General features: G+C 40.6%; 1 protein-coding gene across 1 annotated transcript in view; it reads left to right on the forward strand.

Annotated features, from left to right (window-relative positions):
• The window catches only part of MCM8 (minichromosome maintenance 8 homologous recombination repair factor), a 34,375-nt gene extending 11,932 nt beyond the window's left edge, over window positions 1–22,443 (forward strand). The window contains exons 7-18 of the mRNA XM_018566665.1: window positions 766–851; window positions 3,297–3,451; window positions 5,869–6,067; window positions 8,797–8,827; window positions 11,416–11,556; window positions 11,708–11,849; window positions 12,538–12,733; window positions 16,194–16,413; window positions 18,094–18,303; window positions 19,682–19,758; window positions 20,380–20,569; window positions 22,055–22,443. Coding sequence (XP_018422167.1) covers window positions 766–851; window positions 3,297–3,451; window positions 5,869–6,067; window positions 8,797–8,827; window positions 11,416–11,556; window positions 11,708–11,849; window positions 12,538–12,733; window positions 16,194–16,413; window positions 18,094–18,303; window positions 19,682–19,758; window positions 20,380–20,569; window positions 22,055–22,147 — 1,740 coding nt within the window. The 3' untranslated portion in view covers window positions 22,148–22,443. The remainder of the gene's footprint in view (window positions 1–765; window positions 852–3,296; window positions 3,452–5,868; window positions 6,068–8,796; window positions 8,828–11,415; window positions 11,557–11,707; window positions 11,850–12,537; window positions 12,734–16,193; window positions 16,414–18,093; window positions 18,304–19,681; window positions 19,759–20,379; window positions 20,570–22,054) is intronic.
• The last annotated feature ends 256 nt before the right edge of the window (window positions 22,444–22,699 follow it).

Below are 22,699 nucleotides of genomic sequence, written 5' to 3' on the forward strand. Positions count from 1 at the left end.
GAGTTCAATACACCGCCATGCCCCCTCTAGCCCCAAAACAAAATGTGAGCTGGCCAGAATGCTATTGAGTGCATTCTGGCAACAATTGGGCCGGAACGCACTGTGGCTGGTGAGAACTAGCCCTCATAAGACAGAGATATAGGTACTGTGGTGGCTTAGCAGACAGTCACTGTACACTCATTGGATGGTGGGACAGCAATTGGTAAGGTTTAACTGGAAGGGTTCCTTTTAGCTCTAGTTGGAGAAGTCAACGAGGCTCAACAGTTACCAAGTGTAAACATATACATACATACATACATACATACATACATACATACATACATACATACATACATATTTTTTTATTATGCCTTCATGTGGAGTGTACACTCCATATAAGTCCTTTTATGACAGCTCCCTGCGCTGTGATGTGGTGACCTGCGGTGGCATCCGCCATAAAATGCAGCATGTTTGCATTTTATTGCAATGCACAGCCACTCCTGCGTTGTGGTGGCATTGTGTCCTTTTGGTGCCTTGCGTTGATCCGGTGCAGTACAACTCAGGTCACTGCAATATGTGTGAATGGGCCCTTAGAGAATATCCTGAACAAGGACACATAGGTCAATAACACCTGACAGAGGTTCTAGCCCCCCCACCACTCTAAATCTAAACAAAAGATTAAAGTTTTTCCTTTTTAGATATACTTTAATAGGTCCAAAGAGGGATCAGACAAATCTATAGGTAAAGTAACGCTACCTTTTTAACATCAGCTCATTTGTGTTTCAGTGTCCTGTTCCAGAATGCCGTGGGCGTTCATTCACACCAGACCGAGGTTCTCCACTGACAGTGACTGTGGACTGGCAGACCATCAAGTAAGTAGAGCACGTGTTTTCAAACAAAGTTTGTCTGCAGCCAGGTATAAATCGGTGTCCTTATCTGTTCAACCTTTGTTTTGTGTTTTTCTACATGCTTGTTCTGTATGAAAGCTGCTGAAGATCAAAGTGTTTGCTATGCAAGCACTGGAACAATACAGCTATTAGTCATCATGCCTGTGTTTTACTGCTTGAGCTCTATACCGGAGCTTCGCTTATATTCAAGACGTATCTACTTTTGTGACCGAAGAAGCCGCTATAAATATCAGCCAATATTTCCATATGAAAGAATTGGTGATAATACAATTATTGTAGAACCCGAGCAGGGGGTTCATGGTTTCCTCTCTGCTGCTTCAGATGAATCATCCAGGTGTTTGTTCTATTCACTGATGAAAATGCAGCACAGGATGTGTATATATTAGTACAGTGGCCTTGTATATTTGCTTTTTAGATTTTGTTTCCGTAAAAGTTGTAAAACAAGATTGTACTTTTACTCAAGGTTATGAAACGTGTTTTAAATAGGGACAAAAAAAAGACATATCTGTGTAAAAAAAATGTGAGGTAGGTGTGTGTGTGTGTGTGTGTGTGTGTTATGACCACCCCATCAGTACTTCGTTGGGCCACGAGATGACTCCACGAGAATAGCATGAAAATGTCCAAAATGTCTTGGTATGCTAATGCCTTAAGTGTTCCTTTCACTGGAACTAAGGGGCCAAGCCCAACCCCTGAAAAACAACCCCACACCAAAATCTCCCCTCCACCAAACTTTGCACTTGGCAAAATGCAGTCAGGCAAGTACCGTTCTCCAGGCAACCGCCAAACCCAGACACGCCCATCGGATTGCCAGACAGAGAAGTGTGATCCGTCACGCCAAAGAATATGTCTCCACCTCTCTAAAGGCCAGTGGCGGCCTGCTTTACACCACCGCCTCCGACGCTTTGCATTGCACTTGGTGATGTAAGGCTTGGATGCAGCTGCTCGGTCATGGAAACCCATTCCATGAAGCTCTCTACGCACTGTTGTTGTGCCAATCTGAAGGCCACACGAAGTTTGGAGGTCTGTAGCTATTGACTCTGCAGACAGTTGGCGACTTCTGCGCACAGTGCGCTTCAGCATGCGCTGAAATTATCTGTATCATGCATGGGGGGACATCCTTGCTGAATCAATGCTGCTATAAAGTTAGTGGGAGGGTATGCCACCTAGAAATTAAGTAGAGTTTAGTGAAAGCTGATCTTTCCCCCATTATTGACTTACAATGTCTTGTTCTGCACTGTCTGAAGCAGCCATTTTGGTAGAGGCAGGGCTTTGCTTCTTCAAGCAAGGATAACATTGAGCAGCACAGCAGTGACATCACCAAACCTCACTTCATATCTGGTACCAGTCAGAGCCAGCAGTGCCTTAGATTTCACACTGCAGATATACGGTTATGAGGCACAGGAGTGCCTAGGCACCCTCGCATAGTAGAAAGTGCACTGCTATTTTTTTGGCGGAATTCCAGATAAAATGTACATATTTCATGGTGCTACTTAGGCACAATTACCACCTCTAGATGTACCCTATAACATTGCAATCTTCCCCTTTTGAGTTCAGGTAACAAAAAAAAGTAAAGCTCAATCAATGTTTAGCATTTCACAAAGAAGCATGGTATGATTATCTGCGGATTGGGGGAGGTGCTTGTCCCGGGACAAAAAAAGACCCATGTGCCTGGGGCCTTATAAGAAAGGACATTAGCTTCTTTTTCTCTTCTCCTTCCTCTGTGTGCCATGTATATCAACTGTATGCATTTATATTGTTTATTATCCTAGCAAGTACTCTGGAAAAAAATTATTAAACTTCTTTTACTCTAGGAGTTTTGTGTCATTGATATTTTATTATCAAAACATTCTTATTAGGAATGCACCGATACCGGTTTTTCGGTATCGAGTAGGAGTACCGATACTTTGCTTTCAGTACTCGTCGATACCAAGTACCAATACCAGTGCTTCTGCTGGCAATCTGATTGCCCGAGAAGCCAGCTCCTTGTTGTCTGGCCGGTTTGATTGGCTGGGAAGCTGGTTTCCCGGCCAAGCACAATCAGCATGGAGCCGGCTTCCCGGCCAATCAGGAAGCCAGGCTTCGAGTAATGACCCAGCTTCCAGAATGGGCGGGAAGCTGGCTCGATGCTGATTGGCCGGGAAGCCGGCATTCCAGCCAATCAGCATGGAGACGGCTGTTTGGACGGCTCGATGCTGAATACTTGCCCCCCAGCTTCCTGATCACACGGGAAGTTGGCTCCATGTTCCCCTATGGCACTGCCGGTCAGTGGAAATCTTCCTCTGATCGGAAGTTCCGGTATTGGGGAAGGTATCGGAGCATTGGGGCGAGTACAAGTACTCACCAAAATACTCTGTATCGGTGCATTCCCAATTCTTATCATTTGCTAGATTAAGCTGTTTGCTGTTACAGGGTCCAGGAGCAGCTGATGTCAGATGATCAGAGGGAAGCCGGGAGAATACCAAGGACAGTTGAATGTGAACTGATTCAGGATTTGGCAGACAGCTGTGTTCCTGGAGATATGGTGACCATCGCAGGGGTGGTTAAAGTGTCTAATGTAAAAGATGGTATGTGACAACCTTTTTTTACAGAAAGTATTGTTTATCAGAGGAAAAAGGGTAGAAGGTAATAGGGTTTCTGGAGGGGTGTAATTGACCATCCAAGAGAGATTTGCTTAAAATATATCAAATTTTATAGCTTGTATAAGATTAAAAATCGATGCATTTCATATATCTATCAAAACCCTGCATGGGATTTGTTTGTATAAATATGATCACTGATTTAGTACATACATATTGATATAATCCAAGTATTCAAAAATAACATGATAACGATCACAAAGTTAACAACAATGTAATTTGCCCATATAGTGGCTTAACTTAATAGGTCCCGACGCGTTTCGCCAGTGGCTTCATCAGGTGACCCAAAAGAGATGGATCTAACAGTAAAGACATTTCTTTGTGTAGACATACATTAGGTTGAGATCACAGACATCTATAATTAGGCAATGTCAGGTTTATATATATGGTCTGTTTTGAACAAATTGTTACATACAGTCAATCTCCATGGATCTGGTCATTGAATAGTCACCATGCAGGGTTAGTTTGCGAGGTAAGGGAGACACCTGGAGGATCGAGAAAGCGGAAGCTGGATGGCCCCACCTCCACGATCTCCTTTTTGTCACACCTGGGACCTCAGGGCTACATAAGGAGAGATGGCATCCAGTCGTCCAGCCAACCTCACTGGGATGCTTTATCAAAGATGAGGTATGTTGGGAGAAGGCCCGGCTGGATATTAATGTAATCCTATTGAGTCTCCCTGTTGGATAGAAGGAGTAGGGCGTGTATGTAATGGTTGTCGTCAATTATCCTGCCACACTCCTAGTCTGGGTCCTATCATCTGAGTCTAGCTCAGGTGTCCAGTATGTATATATTCAATTTGTTTTAGTTACTCATAACGGCCATCTCCTGGGTTATGTGAGATCACCGCTGGGTGTAGTGTGAGTCTAAATTAGCATTGTGTATGTATGTTTACATAGTTTCTATATGAAACGGAGTTTCCATACCGAGAGAAAGAAAAAGATGAAGAAAAGAAAGATTGAAAGAAAGAACCTCCTTCAAGTAAACCTGATTAAATCATTTGCATAAAAAAATGTCTCCTAGGGTTCTTTAAGAGGATACTTAAATCATGGTGGCAGTTTAATAACTTTCAGTAAAAAAAGTTTGGTAGAAATAATATAGTGGAAATAATATTGTGGGGAGTAGTGGAGTTGGATAAATCTGGAGGTAGATGACCTCATTTTAAGTATTAACTATTAAAGTCAAAAAGATTTTAAGCTATTTCAAATGCAAATTAAATCCCTTACAATGGATCTGCTCTTTAATGTTTAAAAGTTTTTTAGTTTCCTGTAGAATCAGCTGGTCCCCGAGCACTGGCCCTGATATCCCATATTAGGGTTGCTCCTTTACCTTGCAGGGTCTTATGGAGGCACCCTTGTGTATGCTAGTAATCTGTGCTTGTCTCCACAAACACACAGACACAACAAGACGGGTGACTGCACTCCTCCCTTCTCCCCACTCCTCCCTTCTCCAAGCGAATAGATGAACAGTGGCTGGAGACTGCTCTGTCTCTAGTGATTTTATACTGGATGGGACTTTCAGGGAATTATAAGCATGCAAATCCGCGCTCCTATAGTGGATAACTAAACACATAATGACTATAAGTAGCTGCAGTTTTAATGCTGCGATAACTGCTTTTATTTTAACTCACACCATGCTGTAAAAATGCTACTCCCTTAACTGAATCAACCTAATAAATCATATGACAACGAAAAGAGTGAACATTTGCAATGGATTCCACAATATATGACTTTGTCCACAGTGAAAAAACTTCTTAGCAGAAAAAACTTCTGAAAGTGTTTGGGCAGAAATGTAAAGAAATACTTTGCTGGGCAATGTACATTTGTTTCATCTGAATTCATTATTGATAGAAGGTTGAGAGTTTTATTTTACTTTTAAGTAGGGCTGTGCAAATTAACGATTAATTTCTCGATTTAATCGTTAATCTTTTTGATCGATGAAAATTTTTTTGATCAATTAAATTTTTTTTGAAACTCTGCACGAGCGCCAGCCAAGGCATTGGCCTATACACATACAGCACAGCAATGAAGTCATACAATGAACTAGGATCACACTAATCCAGCACGTTATTATTCTGAGTTGCCCCACGTGAGATTAATAATGTGCTGGATTAGTGTGATCCTAGTTAATTTTATTACTTCATTGCTGTGCTGTATGTGTATAGGCCAATGTAGTTGGATCTGTATGTGCATTATAATTAATCGAAATTAATCAATTAATCGATTTAAAAAAAAAATTCGATTAATCGAACACAAAAATTTTAATCATTACCAGCCCTACGTTTAAGGTAATGCAGTCACTAAATAATTTTAATTGCACATTTGGTTATATTTCCTTTTGTGTAGGAGGGTTTAAAAATAAAACCAATAAGTGCATGTTCCTGTTGTACATCGAGGCAAATTCAGTTAGTAACAGCAAAGGTCAGAAAGCTAAAGACACCGAGGGAAGCACCAGGCATGGGGCAGCTATGGACTTTTGCCTGAAGGACCTGTACGCTATTCAAGAGATTCAGGCACAGGAGAGTCTCCTTAAATTAATAGTCAAGTGAGTATAAACTGTATATTGCTGCCATTACGGCTCCTTCTTGTGAGCTGACATTAATGATTTATGTGTCCATGAAATAAATCACTAGGCATTTACTTTACTAAGCAGAATTGTGTCTGGTGGCATTAACCTTCTGACTTTTCTTTATAACAGGTCCATTTTAACTTCCTGGCATTTACTGACGAAACTTTGAAATGGGCTTTCCCCAGTCATCTTCCAGGACAGCCATCGAGATATAGGCTCCGCCTGCCTGCAACAGGAAACACATCAACCACATTAAATAAATAGACTCCTCCTTCCATCCCAAGTCAGTTTTTTTGTGTTTCCGCCGGCTACACAGGGACATCGTAATGTTTGTTGTTTTTAGGGCTCATGTTTGTTTGCCTTAGGGCTGAGCCTACCCTGCTATGCGTTGGGACCTACTCCAGGATTACCTGCTGCAGCGCATGCAGGGCTTCCCTATCGGACCCCCATCCGATTCTTGGCCAAGGTTCCCTTCCATCACTCAGGGAAGGCAACCATCCTCCTGCACGTGAGTTGGCGCCAGATGGTGGCCCCCCCCAAGCCTATATCTCGATGGCTGTCCTGGAAGATTCCTGGAAACAGAGTTATCAGGTAATCAACTCATGTTTTTTATATTATGAATTCAAAGAAAACCAGAAACCTAAAAAAAACAGTCAGTTAACGTTTGATGGGCGCTCTATATGTGATCTTTCCCCTGTAATACACACGCAAAAATGTAATTTTCAATAGGAAGTTGAAGTTTGGTGAATGCAGTTATGAAAAACTCTGTTTCATTTGCCAGACCTGCACGGGTCTGGGGCAGTGTTTTTACCCCTTGGCATTTGTAAGCTCTCATTAGGCACAAGGTAAGGGGAAGATGAGTGTCAGGGTCTGTCAGGCTTGCCATTATACTCTATGACCTAGACCAGTGGTGGCGAAGCTATGGCACGCGTGCCAGAGAGGGCACGTGTGGCCCTCTCTGCTGGTAAGCGAGCCTTGGTTTGCTTTAACATATGGGCACTCCTGAAGATATGCCTGACCGTCCCGGATCGCCTCTGTATGCGATCCGGGCTGCCCCAATCAGGCGACGGCGGCCCTCTTAACGGCATATTAGAGGCCGCTCGCTGGGGCCTTTTCGCCGTTATAGACCACCTGAGAGCACGTACTGAGCACCTAATAGCTCCCACAGCCCACCTGAGAGTAGCACAGCATCCCTAAGAGCCACACAGCCCCCCAGAGAACCCATACAGACCACATAGACCATCTAATAGCCCTTATAAACCACTTGGGAGCCGCACAGCCTGCCCCCTGAGAGCCTGTATAGACCACCTAAGAGCCTGCAGAGGTTGCAATTGCAGGGTTGGCACTTTGAGTAGGTTTAGTGATCCAGTTTGGGCACTTGGGCTAAAAAAGGTTCACCATTACTGACCTAGACGGACACAGGTTTCTCCTTCCTCTACGAGTGCACTGCCCACCCCTTTAAACTATGTGCAGCATCTGGCAATTATAAACACTGAGTGAGAAGTTGGTGGAGGGAGTTCAATGCTTTACAGATAATTGCCCATTATACGGTACATGTTTTCTGCTTAGCACGTCATCTACACATTGTGCATTGTTAATTCTTTCTCTCATTACTAGCGTGATAGAAAATAATGGATTCCCTATGAGGCTAAAGTTGACTAGAATCCATTATTTCCATTCAAATCTAAAGAGAAACAGTAGTGACAAATTTATAGAAGCGCCACAGTGTGCACTGCGCATTACCTGTATTTGCTTGTTCAATCCTTAGAACAACTACATTTTAATCTTTTGTTTTGATACTTCTCCCCATTCAAAATATTTGGCATATGGTTTGGTATTGTCATATTTTTACCTACCTTCAAGTGACACTAAACTCAGAAAATAAACCTTAAACATACATTCAAGTACCTCAACTATTAACGCTAATGTATTTTATTTGTGTATCACTCAGCTATAAATCCTCAAATCATCTCTGAATTGGTGCTGACACTGTCCTTCCTTCTGCAGGGGGGCTACTTTTGTTCCCCATGGTCCCTGCGTGTGTTGTAAAGTAACCACCGCTCCAACCTCGCTCCTGTGATGGACTACAATCTCAATACAAATTAGTAAACTAAGCGTGAGCATGAGTAGTCCATTACAGGAGCGAAGTTGGAGTGGTGACTACTTTATAACACACACGGGGTAATGGGGAACAAAAGTAGCCACCCTCCAGAAGGAAGGACAGTGTCAGCACCAATTCAGCGATGATTTGAGGATCTACAGCCGAGTGATATACAAATAAAATAAATTTTTGTTAATAGTTAGGGTATGCATTTTTAAGATATAACTCCTGAGTTTAGTGTCACTTTAACCTATGGCCAGCATACTTTGTGTTTGTTAAAACATCCATGCTTTACAGTTATCATAATCCTACTGCTCATTAGGGAGAGCAACATTCCAATAATAGTATAAATATAGATCTGTATAATCAATGGATCATAAAACTCCATCATGTGTGTGTTGTGTTTCTCAAAAAAAAAATTGGCTGCCAAGTCCTCTTTGACACAAGTTTTAATCCAAAAATGTATAAAGAGAAACACAAATTTACTAGTAAGTTTTGTCTATAGTGCCTTTTAACTTTGACTACATCAAATATTTAACCCATGATTAATAAACAGTTGCAAGTCCTATTAATTACCTTTATTACTCTTGTGTTTTGTTTTTAGCTCTCTTTGCCCCTTGATATATGGACACGAGGTGAGCTGCAGTATTTTTGTAAATATTAAGTACTCCGAATGCAATGTGTGTTTTTCTTCCAAAGGGGTTCCCTGCCTTTCTAGTACAATCAAAATAACGATTTATGTTCATTATTAAGTGTTTTTTTTTTTTGTTTTGTTTTTTACTAACATCTCTATTGTCAGATACAGTCAAGGACAAATTATTTTTTTCAGTGGAATGTGCTGCTGGAATATTTAAACGTTATAGCATAGATGTGTATGGCTGAAAATGCATTAGAAATAAAGTTTTTTAATCATTTGTATATTAAGAAATAAGCCAAGGGTTAATGTTTCTGCATGGCATTTTTTTTATTTAAATTCAACCTGATTTCAATTCTTTTTGGCAACTCCTCTATGTAACGACATTGAGGCGTTCCATTGTCCCTCTGCCACTATACTTTCTCTATTGCTTAAATTTGGTCGTGTGTCTGAGGCTGACCATAAGGGCTTGTTCACTCCGGATCATGTCCAGACCAGACGGGTTTGTTCCTGGACCAAAAAAGCCTCCCAATGTATCCCTATGGTATTTCTTGGCTCTGTTCACACTAGTGGAGTCCATTCCAGTCCAGACAAAAAAAAATACTGCTCGTCTCATTTTCTCTGGTCTGGAATGCACGGGAACACACCTGAAAGCCCATTTTAAGCTAAAAAAACGAATTGAACACCACCGGCCTGTTTAGGTTCAATAATGTTTCTACAATTCGGGAATCTGGAGCCTACATTCTTTTCTTTTCTACTTCTCACTTCTTATTCTTTCCTCTTTCTCTTTAAGTGCTTTCCTATTTTTTCTCCTCCTTTGGTGACGTGTAAAATCGTAAGCCAAACAGAAATTACATATATTGTTATGCTGAGCCATTGCTATGCACATAACTGAAAGATGCGATGAATAATTTCATATCCCCCAGGAACAAAGCTGAATGTTATGTTAGTGCAATGGCACACTGCTGTTGGGGCCTTAAGGTCTTTGCCCAGTGATATTAGAGGGGGTAGCACTGCTTCGATTCTGTTGTTTATATGCCTTACTTTTGTGTTATACATGTTATTTTATGTAACAAACTATCTCTATTCAAAAACGTGTAAAACAATAAAAAACGTTGAAAGTAGAACAAAAAAAAACCCCCACTCCGGAATGTGGTACAAACGCAGCAAAACGCAATGCAACGTGTTCCAGATCTGGTCCAGAAAATGGTGTGAACCTTGCCTAAAAGAAAGGAATTTCCAGGAATGTCTTGATGACAATTTTAGCTAAACCAGACAGATGTAGACAATTGTAAACTTATTGACTCTGAGAAAATTCAGATCATTCCTGTATTGATTTGTATATGGTATGTAATGTGGTTGCATCTACAGAGATGGGCAGTGACTTCACTGTCCTGGAATCCACTCTGTGCGGTTATTTAAACTGATAACTTCTCATGTTATGATTGTCTGTCTGCCAAGAATGGTTTTTGCCAGTTTAGCGGTAATTTGTGCACATGAAATGAAACCAATTTATTGCATCTTCATTAAACTAGATGGAAATTTGTCAACTTGCCTCCCACAGGCATCAAAACATGTTATCTCTATCCAGTTATCAATGTTGATATCTGGGAATACTAATAGGTCTACAGTCTCTACTTGACCACTGCAGACGTCCAATGGCTAGGCTTACATAGAAGAAGGTCTGTAGACCAGGATGTATTTATCTAGGCTGATCACTATTCTAGATATGCGTTTAAAGTGCTCCCTTTCCTGTCTTCAGGCACAAGCATGTATGTTTGCCTGATGCAAATACACAGATTTGCACTATGATCTGTTATTAAACATGATTAGGTAATGAGGAAGTGAGTTTAGGAAAGTAGATGCTGTGCTCGGGTCTTCCAGCTATAAAAGTTTGTATTTTGTTGTAAATGTTAAATTTACGACCTACTCTTGCACCGATGAGACTCCAGCTTGTCTTCCTATACTAGGAAGGAGGTTGGGGCATAGTATTTCTCTTCTAAGATAACCTAAAATGTTTTAAATTAAAAATAAAAGGATTATGCTTCCTTTTCCTACATCGTCCTTAGGGTTGGCAAAGCTAGACATGCACTTTAAAAAAGGAGTTGTCAGAGGAAATCTGGCTCTGCCCACCCCCTCCCCCATCTGCCCCTCCAGACAGCGGGGGTAATCCCTGCGGGAACTGACAGTCACTGCTCTCTGCTGGCAGAAGATCGTGAACTGAGCTCAGTTCTCGATCTATAGAGATGCGACAGCGTGCGACAGCTGCAGTGTTACATGTTGGCTCTAACTATGGGGATGACTATAGTTCACTCATCCCATAGTTCTCTTTTAAGGGACACAGGAAGTCTTCAACCTTTTGGGTTTAACTGCTGCATACAGGAGGATTGGACACTGACAAACTGTAGGCCGGCCTCAGGATACCTCCTCCTACTACCAGCACTTTAAAAAAGGAGTTGTCACTTAGAGGAAATCACCTCCAAGCTAGAAGTAACTTTACGCTTCTTACTCTGTGTGCTAACACGTTTGATGATAATTGCTTACAGTATATGGCGAAAACTTGGTGTTAGTTATATTTTTGCTTTACAGGTGGTTAAAGCAGGGTTATCACTTGCTCTGTTCGGAGGCTGTCAGAAATATGTGGATGATAAAAACCGGATTCCCATTCGTGGGGATCCTCACATACTTGTGGTTGGAGATCCAGGACTGGGAAAAAGTCAGATGTTACAGGTATGGATAACATGAACCTGCATTGACTTGTGAAAAAGCTATGTCAAAAATATGCATAAACACAATTACGCAGAATTATTTTCCAAATTGAGACCTTTGTGGTTCAAATATTATGAGAGTCTCTTTAAATAAATGTATTTTATTGTTGCAGGCAGTTTGTAATGTGGCCCCCCGTGGCATCTATGTTTGTGGAAACACGACGACAACAGCTGGACTGACAGTAACCTTATCCAGGGACAGTGCAACTGGAGATTTTGCCTTAGAGGCTGGAGCTCTTGTTCTGGGAGACCAAGGTATAAGAAGTGCTATTGTCCTTTTTACAGGTTGCAGATTTTAACAAAGACCCTAGTTACAAAATTTGAAACTTACTTTTTAAATACGTCAACCTCCTTATACAGGGATTCTTGAGAACACTGGTCATATTGTATGGATTAAACATGCTTCTTTCTTGTCCATTCCCTGCAGGCAGACGATCGTGAACTGAGCAATCAGCAGTTTGCGATCGCTCAGTTCTCGATCTATAGAGTTGGCGTGCGACAGCTGCAGTGTTACATGTTGGCTCTAACTATGGGGATGACTATAGTTCACTCATCCCATAGTTCTCTTTTAAGGGACACAGGAAGTCTTTAACCTTTTGGGTTTTACTGCTGCACACAAGAGGATTGGACACTGACAAACTGTAGGCCGACCTCAGGATAGCTCCTCCTACTACCAGCATGCTTCAGTTTTTTGATAGTGTTCTAGGAGGATGGACATCTCTTCTTCAGCTCTACTGTGTTAAAGACTGACCTATTTTTTCCTAGATTATCTAGCTTTTAAAAAAAAATGATGAAGAACTCAACTTCTCTGCTTAAGAAGCAAAATGTAACAGAAGATCACTGCAAGCATCAGATTACTTTAAGCAACATTTATTGATTGATTGTAATTTTTAAGCGTCCTGATTTCATTTCCTTTATTATTTTTACACTATTTAACATTTAGGTATATGTGGAATTGATGAGTTTGACAAGATGGGTAATCAGCATCAGGCTCTACTAGAAGCTATGGAACAACAGAGTATTAGTCTTGCCAAGGCTGGGATTGTGTGCACCTTACCTGCCAGGACATCCATCATTGCTGCTGCTAACCCAGTGGGTGGACACTACAACAAAGGCAAAACTGTCTCTGAAAATTTGAAGTAAGTACCCTGACAATTAAAGGAAGGATTCTTTTCAGGGCATTGATTACAAAAGTAATACATAGACTGCCAACACTGTCCTCCTTCTGTAACTGCTGGTCGCTTGCCATGCTGCATGCCGATCCTCTGGGTTCAGTACTTCAAATCACTGACCTGGAACAAGTATTCGGCTAGGGAATTCAGGACCCCTGATTGAGGAAGCCATAAAATTGGCATGACAGCCAGGGAAGTAGCCATTTCAGGTGGTCAGCAATGGAAGTCCAATCATTTTTCTTATGACAGGTTTCCGGCATTGACTTTTATATAGTATTTTGCAATGTTTTGTTGTAACCAGATTTACAGATGAAAGTAACATTATATAAAGATTTTTTTTGTATCAATATTGTACTTTCTCCTTGACAGTTACCACAAATGCACATTACTCTATACCAGCCAATGGTTTCTGTGCTTTTCAACAGATACTCTGCAAATTCTGAGTATTTACTAGTCTGAATTTACACTTAGGATAAGCCAAGAGAAAAAGCACGAGGACATTGTTAATATCTCTTTTATACAAAACTAACATTGTGTTATTTCAGTGACAAATTAAAATGATTGCTAAGCACTTTCACAGTTCCTTCCTGCCTAGCCACCCTTAGCTAAAGTAAGGTGCCCTTCCCCAACCTGATACTTACCGCTATCCCTGCAAGTCTTTTGTCAGAATCTCCTTTCCGCTGGCTGTGCTTGCGCAGATAGTTCCCATAGACTACTGTGGGGACGTCTTCCACCTTGAGAGCACCTGAACATCCTTCCTCTAGATGTCACAATCATTTGGATCCCTTCTGTGTTTGCATTAGCATTTAAGAACTGGTTTGTGTGGACACATCTCCCTCATGTCAGCCCCTTGCTGCTGTCTTAATATTTTCCACAGAGGAAATGTCCCTACAGGGACATATATAGAAATAAATCCCAAGATACCTTTTGATCTTTCTCCTTTCTGTATTCAACTAAAGATGAAATGGTACACTTGCAATATCCACTAAATCTGTATTAAATATGAGGTGGGTGTAGCTGTTTGTAATGCTGACAGTCTACTTTTATCTACAAGTTCACCCTGGTTGTCTTTGTGTTAGTCTGAATCCATCCATGACAGTCTTTTTCTGTCTGTATCTATTTTTGCGTGTACTCCGTACAATAATTACTAAGAATTACAGAATTCTCACCAGAGATAATTACAACTGAAAAATGAACTCTACCTTTAGAGTCACTGATCTTAACATCCTCATTATTCGGGGTACTTTGTTCCATCTATCAACACCGTGGTTTTTTTCTCAAAAGGGTTTTCTTTAAATTTTTCATATAAACAACAAAACATGCATCCTTCCTGTCTGCCTATGAGTACAGACACCCATACCCGCACCGATGTGCAGTTCGGGTGAGTCTATGACAGCGTACGGCCGCGTCCTCCCATAGAGCAGAACAGGCTGCTGCGTACAATCACCTGAGCTGCACATCCGTGCGAGTGTCTGTGCTTGGATGCAGACAGGATCCATCCTGTCTGCGTCCGAGTACGGACACCCGCACCTGCACGGAGGTGTAGTTTGGGTGAGCATACAGCAGCGTACGGTCGAGTCCTCCCATAGAGAAGAACAGGCTGCTGCGTACAATCACACGCAGCACTTGTTCTTCCCGGGAACGGCCCGATACGGCCGTGCACGCCGCATGGATCTGTACGGGCCGACTCTTAGCTGTGTGATTGAGGCCTTAATCTGGCCCTGGAGAGGGAGAGATCTGGGAGAGACACACAGAACACAGTGACAGAGAAGGTCTAGAGACACAACAAATGCAGGAGATCTCCTCTCACACAGAGCTATGAGGAGATCTTCATCACACACAGAGCTATGAGGAGATCTTCATCACACACAGAGCTATGAGGAGATCTTCATCACACACAGAGCTATGAGGAGATCTTCATCACACACAGAGCTATGAGGAGATCTTCATCACACACAGAGCTATAAGGAGATCTTCATCACACACAGAGCTATAAGGAGATCTTCATCACACACAGAGCTATGAGGAGATCGTCATCACACACAGAGGTATGAGGAGATCTTCATCACACACAGAGGTATGAGGAGATCTTCATCACACACAAAGCTATGAGGAGATCTTCATCACACACAGAGGTATGAGGAGATCTTCATCACACACAGAGGTATGAGGAGATCTTCATCACACACAGAGGTATGAGGAGATCTTCATCACACACAAAGCTATGAGGAGATCTTCATCACACACAGAGGTATGAGGAGATCTTCATCACACACAGAGGTATGAGGAGATCTTCATCACACACAGAGCTATGAGGAGATCTTTATCACACACAGAGCTATGAGGAGATGTTATGATGACTCATAGGTTCTCCTCACTGCTCTCTCCTCAGAGCTGAGTGTGTGCTCCTTCATGAGGAGGGGTCAGCACACTAAGCTCAGCAGAGCAGAGAGGAATCAGCTGATTGCAGTGTACAGATACTGTACAACCCGACCCTCAGTAGAGACGGATTGCAGATCCTATGAAGGGAATTTTTAATTTCTAGGACTCTGGCCTGTGAAAGAGTCTACTAAATAAAGTATGAAAACCAGCCCTGTGACTCATGAGACTGCACACATATACATCCCCCCTGCACCTCCACATTACCACAAAAAACACAAATCACTTACAAAGGTGGAAATGGGCTTGAAGTCTCATCCTTTTATAAACCGTAGAACTTGTCTTTGAATTAATATCCACATTGACTTCTGTAGTGGTAGTATTACCCTCTACCTAATGTACCATACGGGTTAAATTCACCCATTGTCTACTCATACTTGTATATTTGAATGTGACTCAGAATCTGACAAAGCCTTTGAGCACTTTGCATTATGTTTGGCAAACCTAGGCTCGTTCATTGTTCTCATGTTGATTGTTGAATATGGAAACAGTGACATCTATAGGCTAGTGTCAGATTGTACAATATAGCCTTAAAAAGCACAGTCTGAGGGTTACAGTGTTTACCAAGGCTTACAGCTCTCAAAAATAGAAGACTTTCATGTGGTATGAGAAACACTTGGTTTCCTAATCCTATCAGTCACTTTCAGTAACAAATGTCACTTGACACTGAGACATACTGGTTTCTATTTAAAAAAAAAAGCATAACTGGTACTGCAAGATTTATCTCAAAAAATTCTAAGCTGTTGCTGTAAAATAATACAAACGGGTATTTTACTTTCTATATCAGAACATTGTATCACATGCTTTTCTTCATAAGTGTGTATAAACCACACAGCATAATATTTGACTTTAATAATAATAATATTCTTAAAATAATATTTAACTCTGCTGATTATTGGAGACTACTCCTTTAAGTTATTATGTTTAGTGATTCACTTTGTATATTAATAAAAAGAAATAAAACAATATCCACTCTTTCTTTCTGCAGAATGGGAAGTGCTTTATTGTCGAGATTTGACCTGGTGTTCATCCTGCTGGATACCCCAAACGTAGATCATGATCATTTACTTTCAGAACATGTGATGGCCATGAGGGCAGGGTCAAAGGAGCTTTTACGTGGTGCAACTGTAACCCGCACAGAGTCTCAGGATTCCAGTACCTCTGTGCTGGAGATGCTTTCCGAGAAGCCTTTAAAAGAGAGATTAAAGGTATTTGCATTGTTTGTACCCTGTTTTTAAAGTCTAACATGATGACAGAGTTCTGGCCAGGAACTTTCTTACCACTGATAGTCCAATGAGATCTGTTGACTGAGGTAAACATTTGTTTCTAATTAGATATGTTGCCTGAGGTAAACATTTGTTTCTTTTTGGGCACTGGTTGAATACCCAAGCTGTGGGCATTTTCAGAGGTTCTTATAATACAATTCCATTTCACATAAGTAAAGGTGAAAAGTGACAAATACAGGCAGTCCCCGATTTACGAACAAGATAGGGACTGTATGTTTGTTCTCAAGTTGAATTTGTATGTACGTTGGAACAGGTACATTTTTAAATGTTTTTTTTAGTTTTGGATAGCATAGTTCTCCCTGTAACGTTTGTTTTGCTGTGTGTGCCCCTGTTTAGAAGATTTCACCTCACTTTCTGTCCCTGTGACAATTGGATTTTGAAAATGTTGGGTTTAGCTTCAGTGTAAAAACTCTTACAGGAGTTAATTTCCCTTCCTAGGGGTAGATTTCCTCTCACTTCTTGTTGTCTCAAGGACAGGAAGTGAGATTCAATTTTTTTAATGAGGATACAGACAGCAGTAAAAACCTCACAGTGACCCGGAAAAAGAGGCGGGTCACTGTCTGCACGTCTAACAAGAGCCAACTTCCTGTAATGATCGTAGAGCACTACGAACCAGACCCAAGAAGGCGGGCACTCCTTGTCGGCACGAGCGCGGTAGCATTACAACTACCCCTGCTGTACAGTAATCGCCTCCGTTTGTAAGTGGGAGTCGTATGTAACTCGGGGACTGCCTGTACCGGGTTCCTCTAAGCATATACTGTACGTTTGTGTAATGGAATACTTAGATATGGTCTTGTGCTACATCAGTCTCCATTAAATTCACAATTCCAATGTGAAGGATCTTAGAGCTAGAGCCATAGAAAAAAAAAAAATCTGTGTTGTGTTTTATCATTCTAGAATCCACCCAGCAGTGCATTTTCAGTGCTTGGAGGATGTTACCTTTTGGCACATGAAAAATTGCAGTAGGTTTCTATATCTCTATGTCTCTAGCAACTCCAGCAGCAAGCAATGCAAACCACTGGCACATTATCAATCACAGAGATGAAACAATCTGCACTCAATTCGCTCTGCTGATGCATTTCACACATAGTCATAGATTTCTATTTTGTTTTTTATATATAATACTTATATGGTGTGAAAAAGCCTAACTCAACTCAAAATCAATAATCATTCCACAATTACATCCTCCTTTCCTTATCTAATTGTTTACAATATTATTTTCCAAGTTTCTACCTGTTGATGCTGCCAGTGCTTGTGATAATGCCTTACTTCCTGTCAAGGGCCAGAAATGGTAATGCAGCGCAGTTACATTTCTGTTCTTGGTCTCCTAATGTGTCTCCACATTCCTATGAATAAATGATATCATTGCATGTGCAGCTGGCACTCTAGAAGCATTGTCGGCCACAGACACAATGATAACACTGCCTCCGCCATAGCATTAGCATTTTCTTCCTAAAACAGTGTAGAATTAATGCTGGAACCTTTATTTTAAACAACAAAATCACTTGCTAGAAAAGAATATTGATGCTTTGCTCTTGATTATCCTTGTGTGTCTATACTTGCCTTCTGCCTGCCTGTTCACACTGTTTCTACTTAATCTAGGTTCGGCCAGGTGAACATTTTGATCCTATCCCACATCAGCTATTAAGGAAATACATTGGTTATGCCCGACAGTATGTACATCCAAAGCTGTCCCCAGATGCAGCTCACGTCCTTCAAGATTTCTACCTGGAGCTTAGAAAACAGAATCAAGGCATTGACAGCACTCCTATTACAACCAGACAACTCGAGTCATTAATCCGACTAACAGAGGTAAAGAACAACATATAATAAAAAGTATTTATGTTCAAAACACAGAACTGCTTTCTGAAGTGAGCTTGGAGTGGTGGCTACTTTACAACATGCACAGGGACCATGGTGAACAAAAGTAGCCACCCTCCAGAAGGAAGGACAGTGTCCGCACCAATTCAGAGATGATTTTAAGATCTACTGCTGAGTGACACACAAATAAGATACATTTTTGTTAATAGTTCAGGTATTTGAAAGCATTTTTCAGATGTAATTCCTGAGTTTAGTGTCACTTTAATCGAAATCCTTATTCGTTATTAATTACTCTGTTTTTTCAGTAAATAACTGTAGTGAATGTTGCAGTTTTAATGTTTGTCCTGCATTATCAGTAGTTTACATATCAAATGCAAGTGTAGCAAATTAAATATAAAGTAGAACCAAAAGCAATTATGTAAATCTTCGATCTGTTGAAATCTGGAATATGGTTAATGTATACTAATTACAAAGGTTTACCAATTTTATGGCTGGACTCTTCTGTAGAGGAGAGATCGTTCCCAGTTTACTCTTCCCAGGACATCCCTTGCATGGGAGAAAGCTAATACAATGCCTGCTCTAGAAACACATTATACTCAAATCACAGCGCTAACATACCAAGATAAAGATCCTTCAAACTTCACCTTTGAAAAAAAAAAAAATGCAATTAAATGTTACATTTAAAACTTGCAAACTCTTGAGAATCCACATTTTTTACTTCGGCTGGGATGAATTAACTCTTGTGTGGATGTGCGGGAGTTATGTCAACCTGGACCGGCCTTTTAAGATGATGGCACCAGCAAGGGAGTTTGGAACTGTTGCATCACTAAAAGGAAAGTGAGTTCCACTTTAATTGAAAAAGAGGGAGATAGTTAAAGGGTAAGTTCACTTTCTCACAAAATGTGATAAAAAGAACTTACTAACACCACTCCGCCACCTCTCCCAGTCCCCGCTGCACATAGCTGTGTGATTTTCCCCCCCTCCAGCTGGTGTATGGTCCGTACACTCAACTTCACAGCCCTGCAGTATGTAATGTACATAATGCTTTCAAATGGCAAGTACTCATTGGTCAGCATGGTCACATAATCACACTGACCAATGAGCACTCACCATGTGCAAGAATTATGCTCATTACTAACTGGAAGGCGGTGACCGTACATCGGTTGGTGGGGGATCACACAGATATGTGCAGCGGGAGCTGGAAGAATCTTATGAACTGAGTCTGTTGTATTGTATTCATTATGTAGCATGGCTCTGAATGTTTTTACTTTTTATCTGCCTGTAAAAGAGTTCATGGACCGTGACTATGCAGATTGCTTTTATTGGATATCCAAGTTTCATGTTACTTTGTTTTTTTTTCTGTTACTAGGCTCGAGCCAGACTGGAGCTGAGGGAAGACGCTATAAAAGATGATGCTGAAGATGTTGTGCAAATAATGAAATACAGGTAGGTTACCCTTTAGAAATACAGTTCTGCAATTCCAGTTTCCATATGTCCTTCTTTACTTTACTGTTTACATTTTTTTTTTCATTCAATTTTATGTCTAGCTGCTAATGTTTTATTTTTGTGTTTTTTTGTCAGTTTATTTTTTATGTTTGTTATTTATAAGCTCATGTTTTATGTATGTTACTAACGTATATAAAAAGAAATCTTTGTTTTCCAAATAAAAATGTAATACAGGTCACAGCCATGACATAGGAGTCACAGAGCATTAGGGGTTTTCTAAAGAGAGCACAACACAAGCTGTTTTCTTTTAGACGCTTCTCTCTGATTGAAACCTCCTACAGTAGTCCTCTTAAGAAAACAGGAGGGAAAGGGAAGGCTGCTCACAGAACTACACAATAGCCTTTTTTTTCAGGAAAGTATATAAGATAGTCCAGAAAATGTGAAAAGAAGCCTAAAATGCAACATTGTATATTTACCTGACTAAAAAAAAGAAAACCTTTTTTTTTTTTCATACTTGAATAAATAAAGGTAATCTATATAAAAGTACTCTACATTCTCCTTAATTGCATGTTTATCTCTAGTGAGTGAGGCTCATCAATTGTTTTCTCCCATTTTATCTAGCCTGCTTGGGACATACTCGGATGAGTTTGGAAAACTGGATTTCAATAGATCTCAGCATGGCTCAGGAATGAGTAATCGATCTCAAGCAAAGAAATTTGTTTCTGCTCTTAACAGAATTGCAGAACGGACTTACAATAACCTGTTTGATTATCAACAGCTTCGGCAGATTGCCAAGGAATTGCAGATACAGGTAAAACAAATGGACATAATGGGGGGGGAATTTGAATAATAATTAATAGTGCCAACGCTGAATAACTACTATATACAAAAGTCTGGCCACTGACAATCAGATTGGCACATCTTCAAAGAAAGCCTAGGTAAAGGCTCAATGTGTATATATTGGAAATAAAAAAGAATAATGTTTCATAATGTGCTTTGGGCCAGAATTTCTTAACTTTATTAATGTGTGTATCTCTTTCTATAAGTCAGGGTATTTATCCTAAACATCCCGTTGTGTGTCATCTTATCGAGAGAGAGAGAATTTTGTATATTTAAATTGTTAATGGGAAACCAGGTTTTTTTTTCTTACGAGACAATATAAATGTCTTGATAAATGTAAAAAAATATATTTTGTGAATGTATATGAAACACCCTGAATTAACAACCCTGTGAATAAGTCTTCAAAGAGCCCTACCCCTGTGAGTATGGAGTACCAGAAAACAGGTGTCCATAAATTGTGAAAAGTGCTAATGTGCAAACATTCAAAATAAAGACTGGATTCCCCACTCAATAGGTGAATAAAAATTGTAACAAAGTAACACAATGTAAAAACTGTAAAATCTAGTATATAAGGGTGAACTAAAAAATGAATCGTACATCCCATACAATAAATACATAAATATGTGAAACAGTGCAAAATAGCAGTGAGACCAATGAGGTATATGCACCAATCAAGCATACGGTATCCTTACCCGTCGCGGCACAGCGAGCCCGGTAAGATCCCGGCTCCTTCCCCTCGCCAGTTGTAGATGGTATATGGACAGCAAACTCCTTTCAATGCCTGTCGTGTTACAGCGAATCCAGTCAAATACCGACTCCCTCAGTTCACCAGTTGCCGATGTAATAATCTCCCAGTCCCGGTGGTAGATCAAAGGGATTAAAGAGAAAAAACAGCCTCCATAGTGCAGTAGAATTAAACGAGATGATTTTTATTTTAAAACGAACAGTTCACATGGAAAATTTAAAATAGTTTTGCCGGCCGGCCTGACCTACAACTACGAACAACTCGTGTAGGAAAGATCTGCCCCTTGACGCGTTTCGTCACTTGACGTTTTCTAAAGGTTAACAGATCTTCCCTAGGTATCCAACCTAGTTCAGATATACCCCTACTAATTAAGCAATCAAATAATTACATAAAAAACCTTTAGCGCTGTGACTACACTTCATATTTTCACATCCACACCTCTCATAGCAGCTTTAGGACCACTATTTGATTATTTTAGTTCTTTTTCCAAGAGCGCAGATTTTTGTTGTAATCAATATAAATGTCTTACCTCATGCAGACATCACAGGGAGGCCCTCACTGCTGCTTCCCATGTTATCTCTGTTTGTGGGAGGGAGAGAGGAAAAATGCAGTAAAAACTTTCCTCCGTAAGTGTATTCCGAGAGAACAAGGATGAAACACTCCAGCAATGGAAGCATTCTAAATAACGGTTATCTCTTCTTTTTGTTACAGGTCTCTGACTTTGAAAGTTTTGTGAGCTCACTAAACGATCAAGGCTACCTATTAAAAAAGGGACCCAGAGTTTATCAGCTTCAGACAATGTAATTTTTTTTGTAATTTGGATTATGAACTTTGAAGAGCGTGGATATTTGAAGTCTTGCTTCTGAATGTAGAAGCACATCCATATGCTGAGGGAATTGAATCGGTTCTTCATTTATAATTGTTCTATAGTCATGAGCATACAGTATTTAACATTTTGTGCTGCTGTGCTACATTTCTCATGCTGAATGTGTGTCCTCTTATTGTATGTACTGTATATATTTTACATTCTATATAAATTGTCAGTATATTGTTGCAATTGCAGTAAAATTGCATAAAATACTTTGTATGGTTTTTATTATTGCCCACAATTCCTTTTTGCAGCATCTTGTGGTTGATCTTTAACCACTCTGTGTCCGCCCGTTGTAAAAAAACGGACGGCACTGCAGCATTGGCGTGTTGCCGTCTCCAGACAGCATTTTTTTTCTGCTCGCGCGCGCCCCCTAGCGGGCACGCACTGGCAGAGAAGACCCGACCAATGCAAACACCCGTTACCGGGTGTTTCACATATAGACGATCGGCGGCTCCATAGCCCGCCGATCGTCTATATGTGCTAGT

The sequence above is a fragment of the Nanorana parkeri genome, unplaced genomic scaffold, assembly GCF_000935625.1.
Source record: "Nanorana parkeri isolate BGI_ZX_2015 unplaced genomic scaffold, ASM93562v1 scaffold28, whole genome shotgun sequence".
NCBI lineage: Eukaryota > Metazoa > Chordata > Amphibia > Anura > Dicroglossidae > Nanorana > Nanorana parkeri.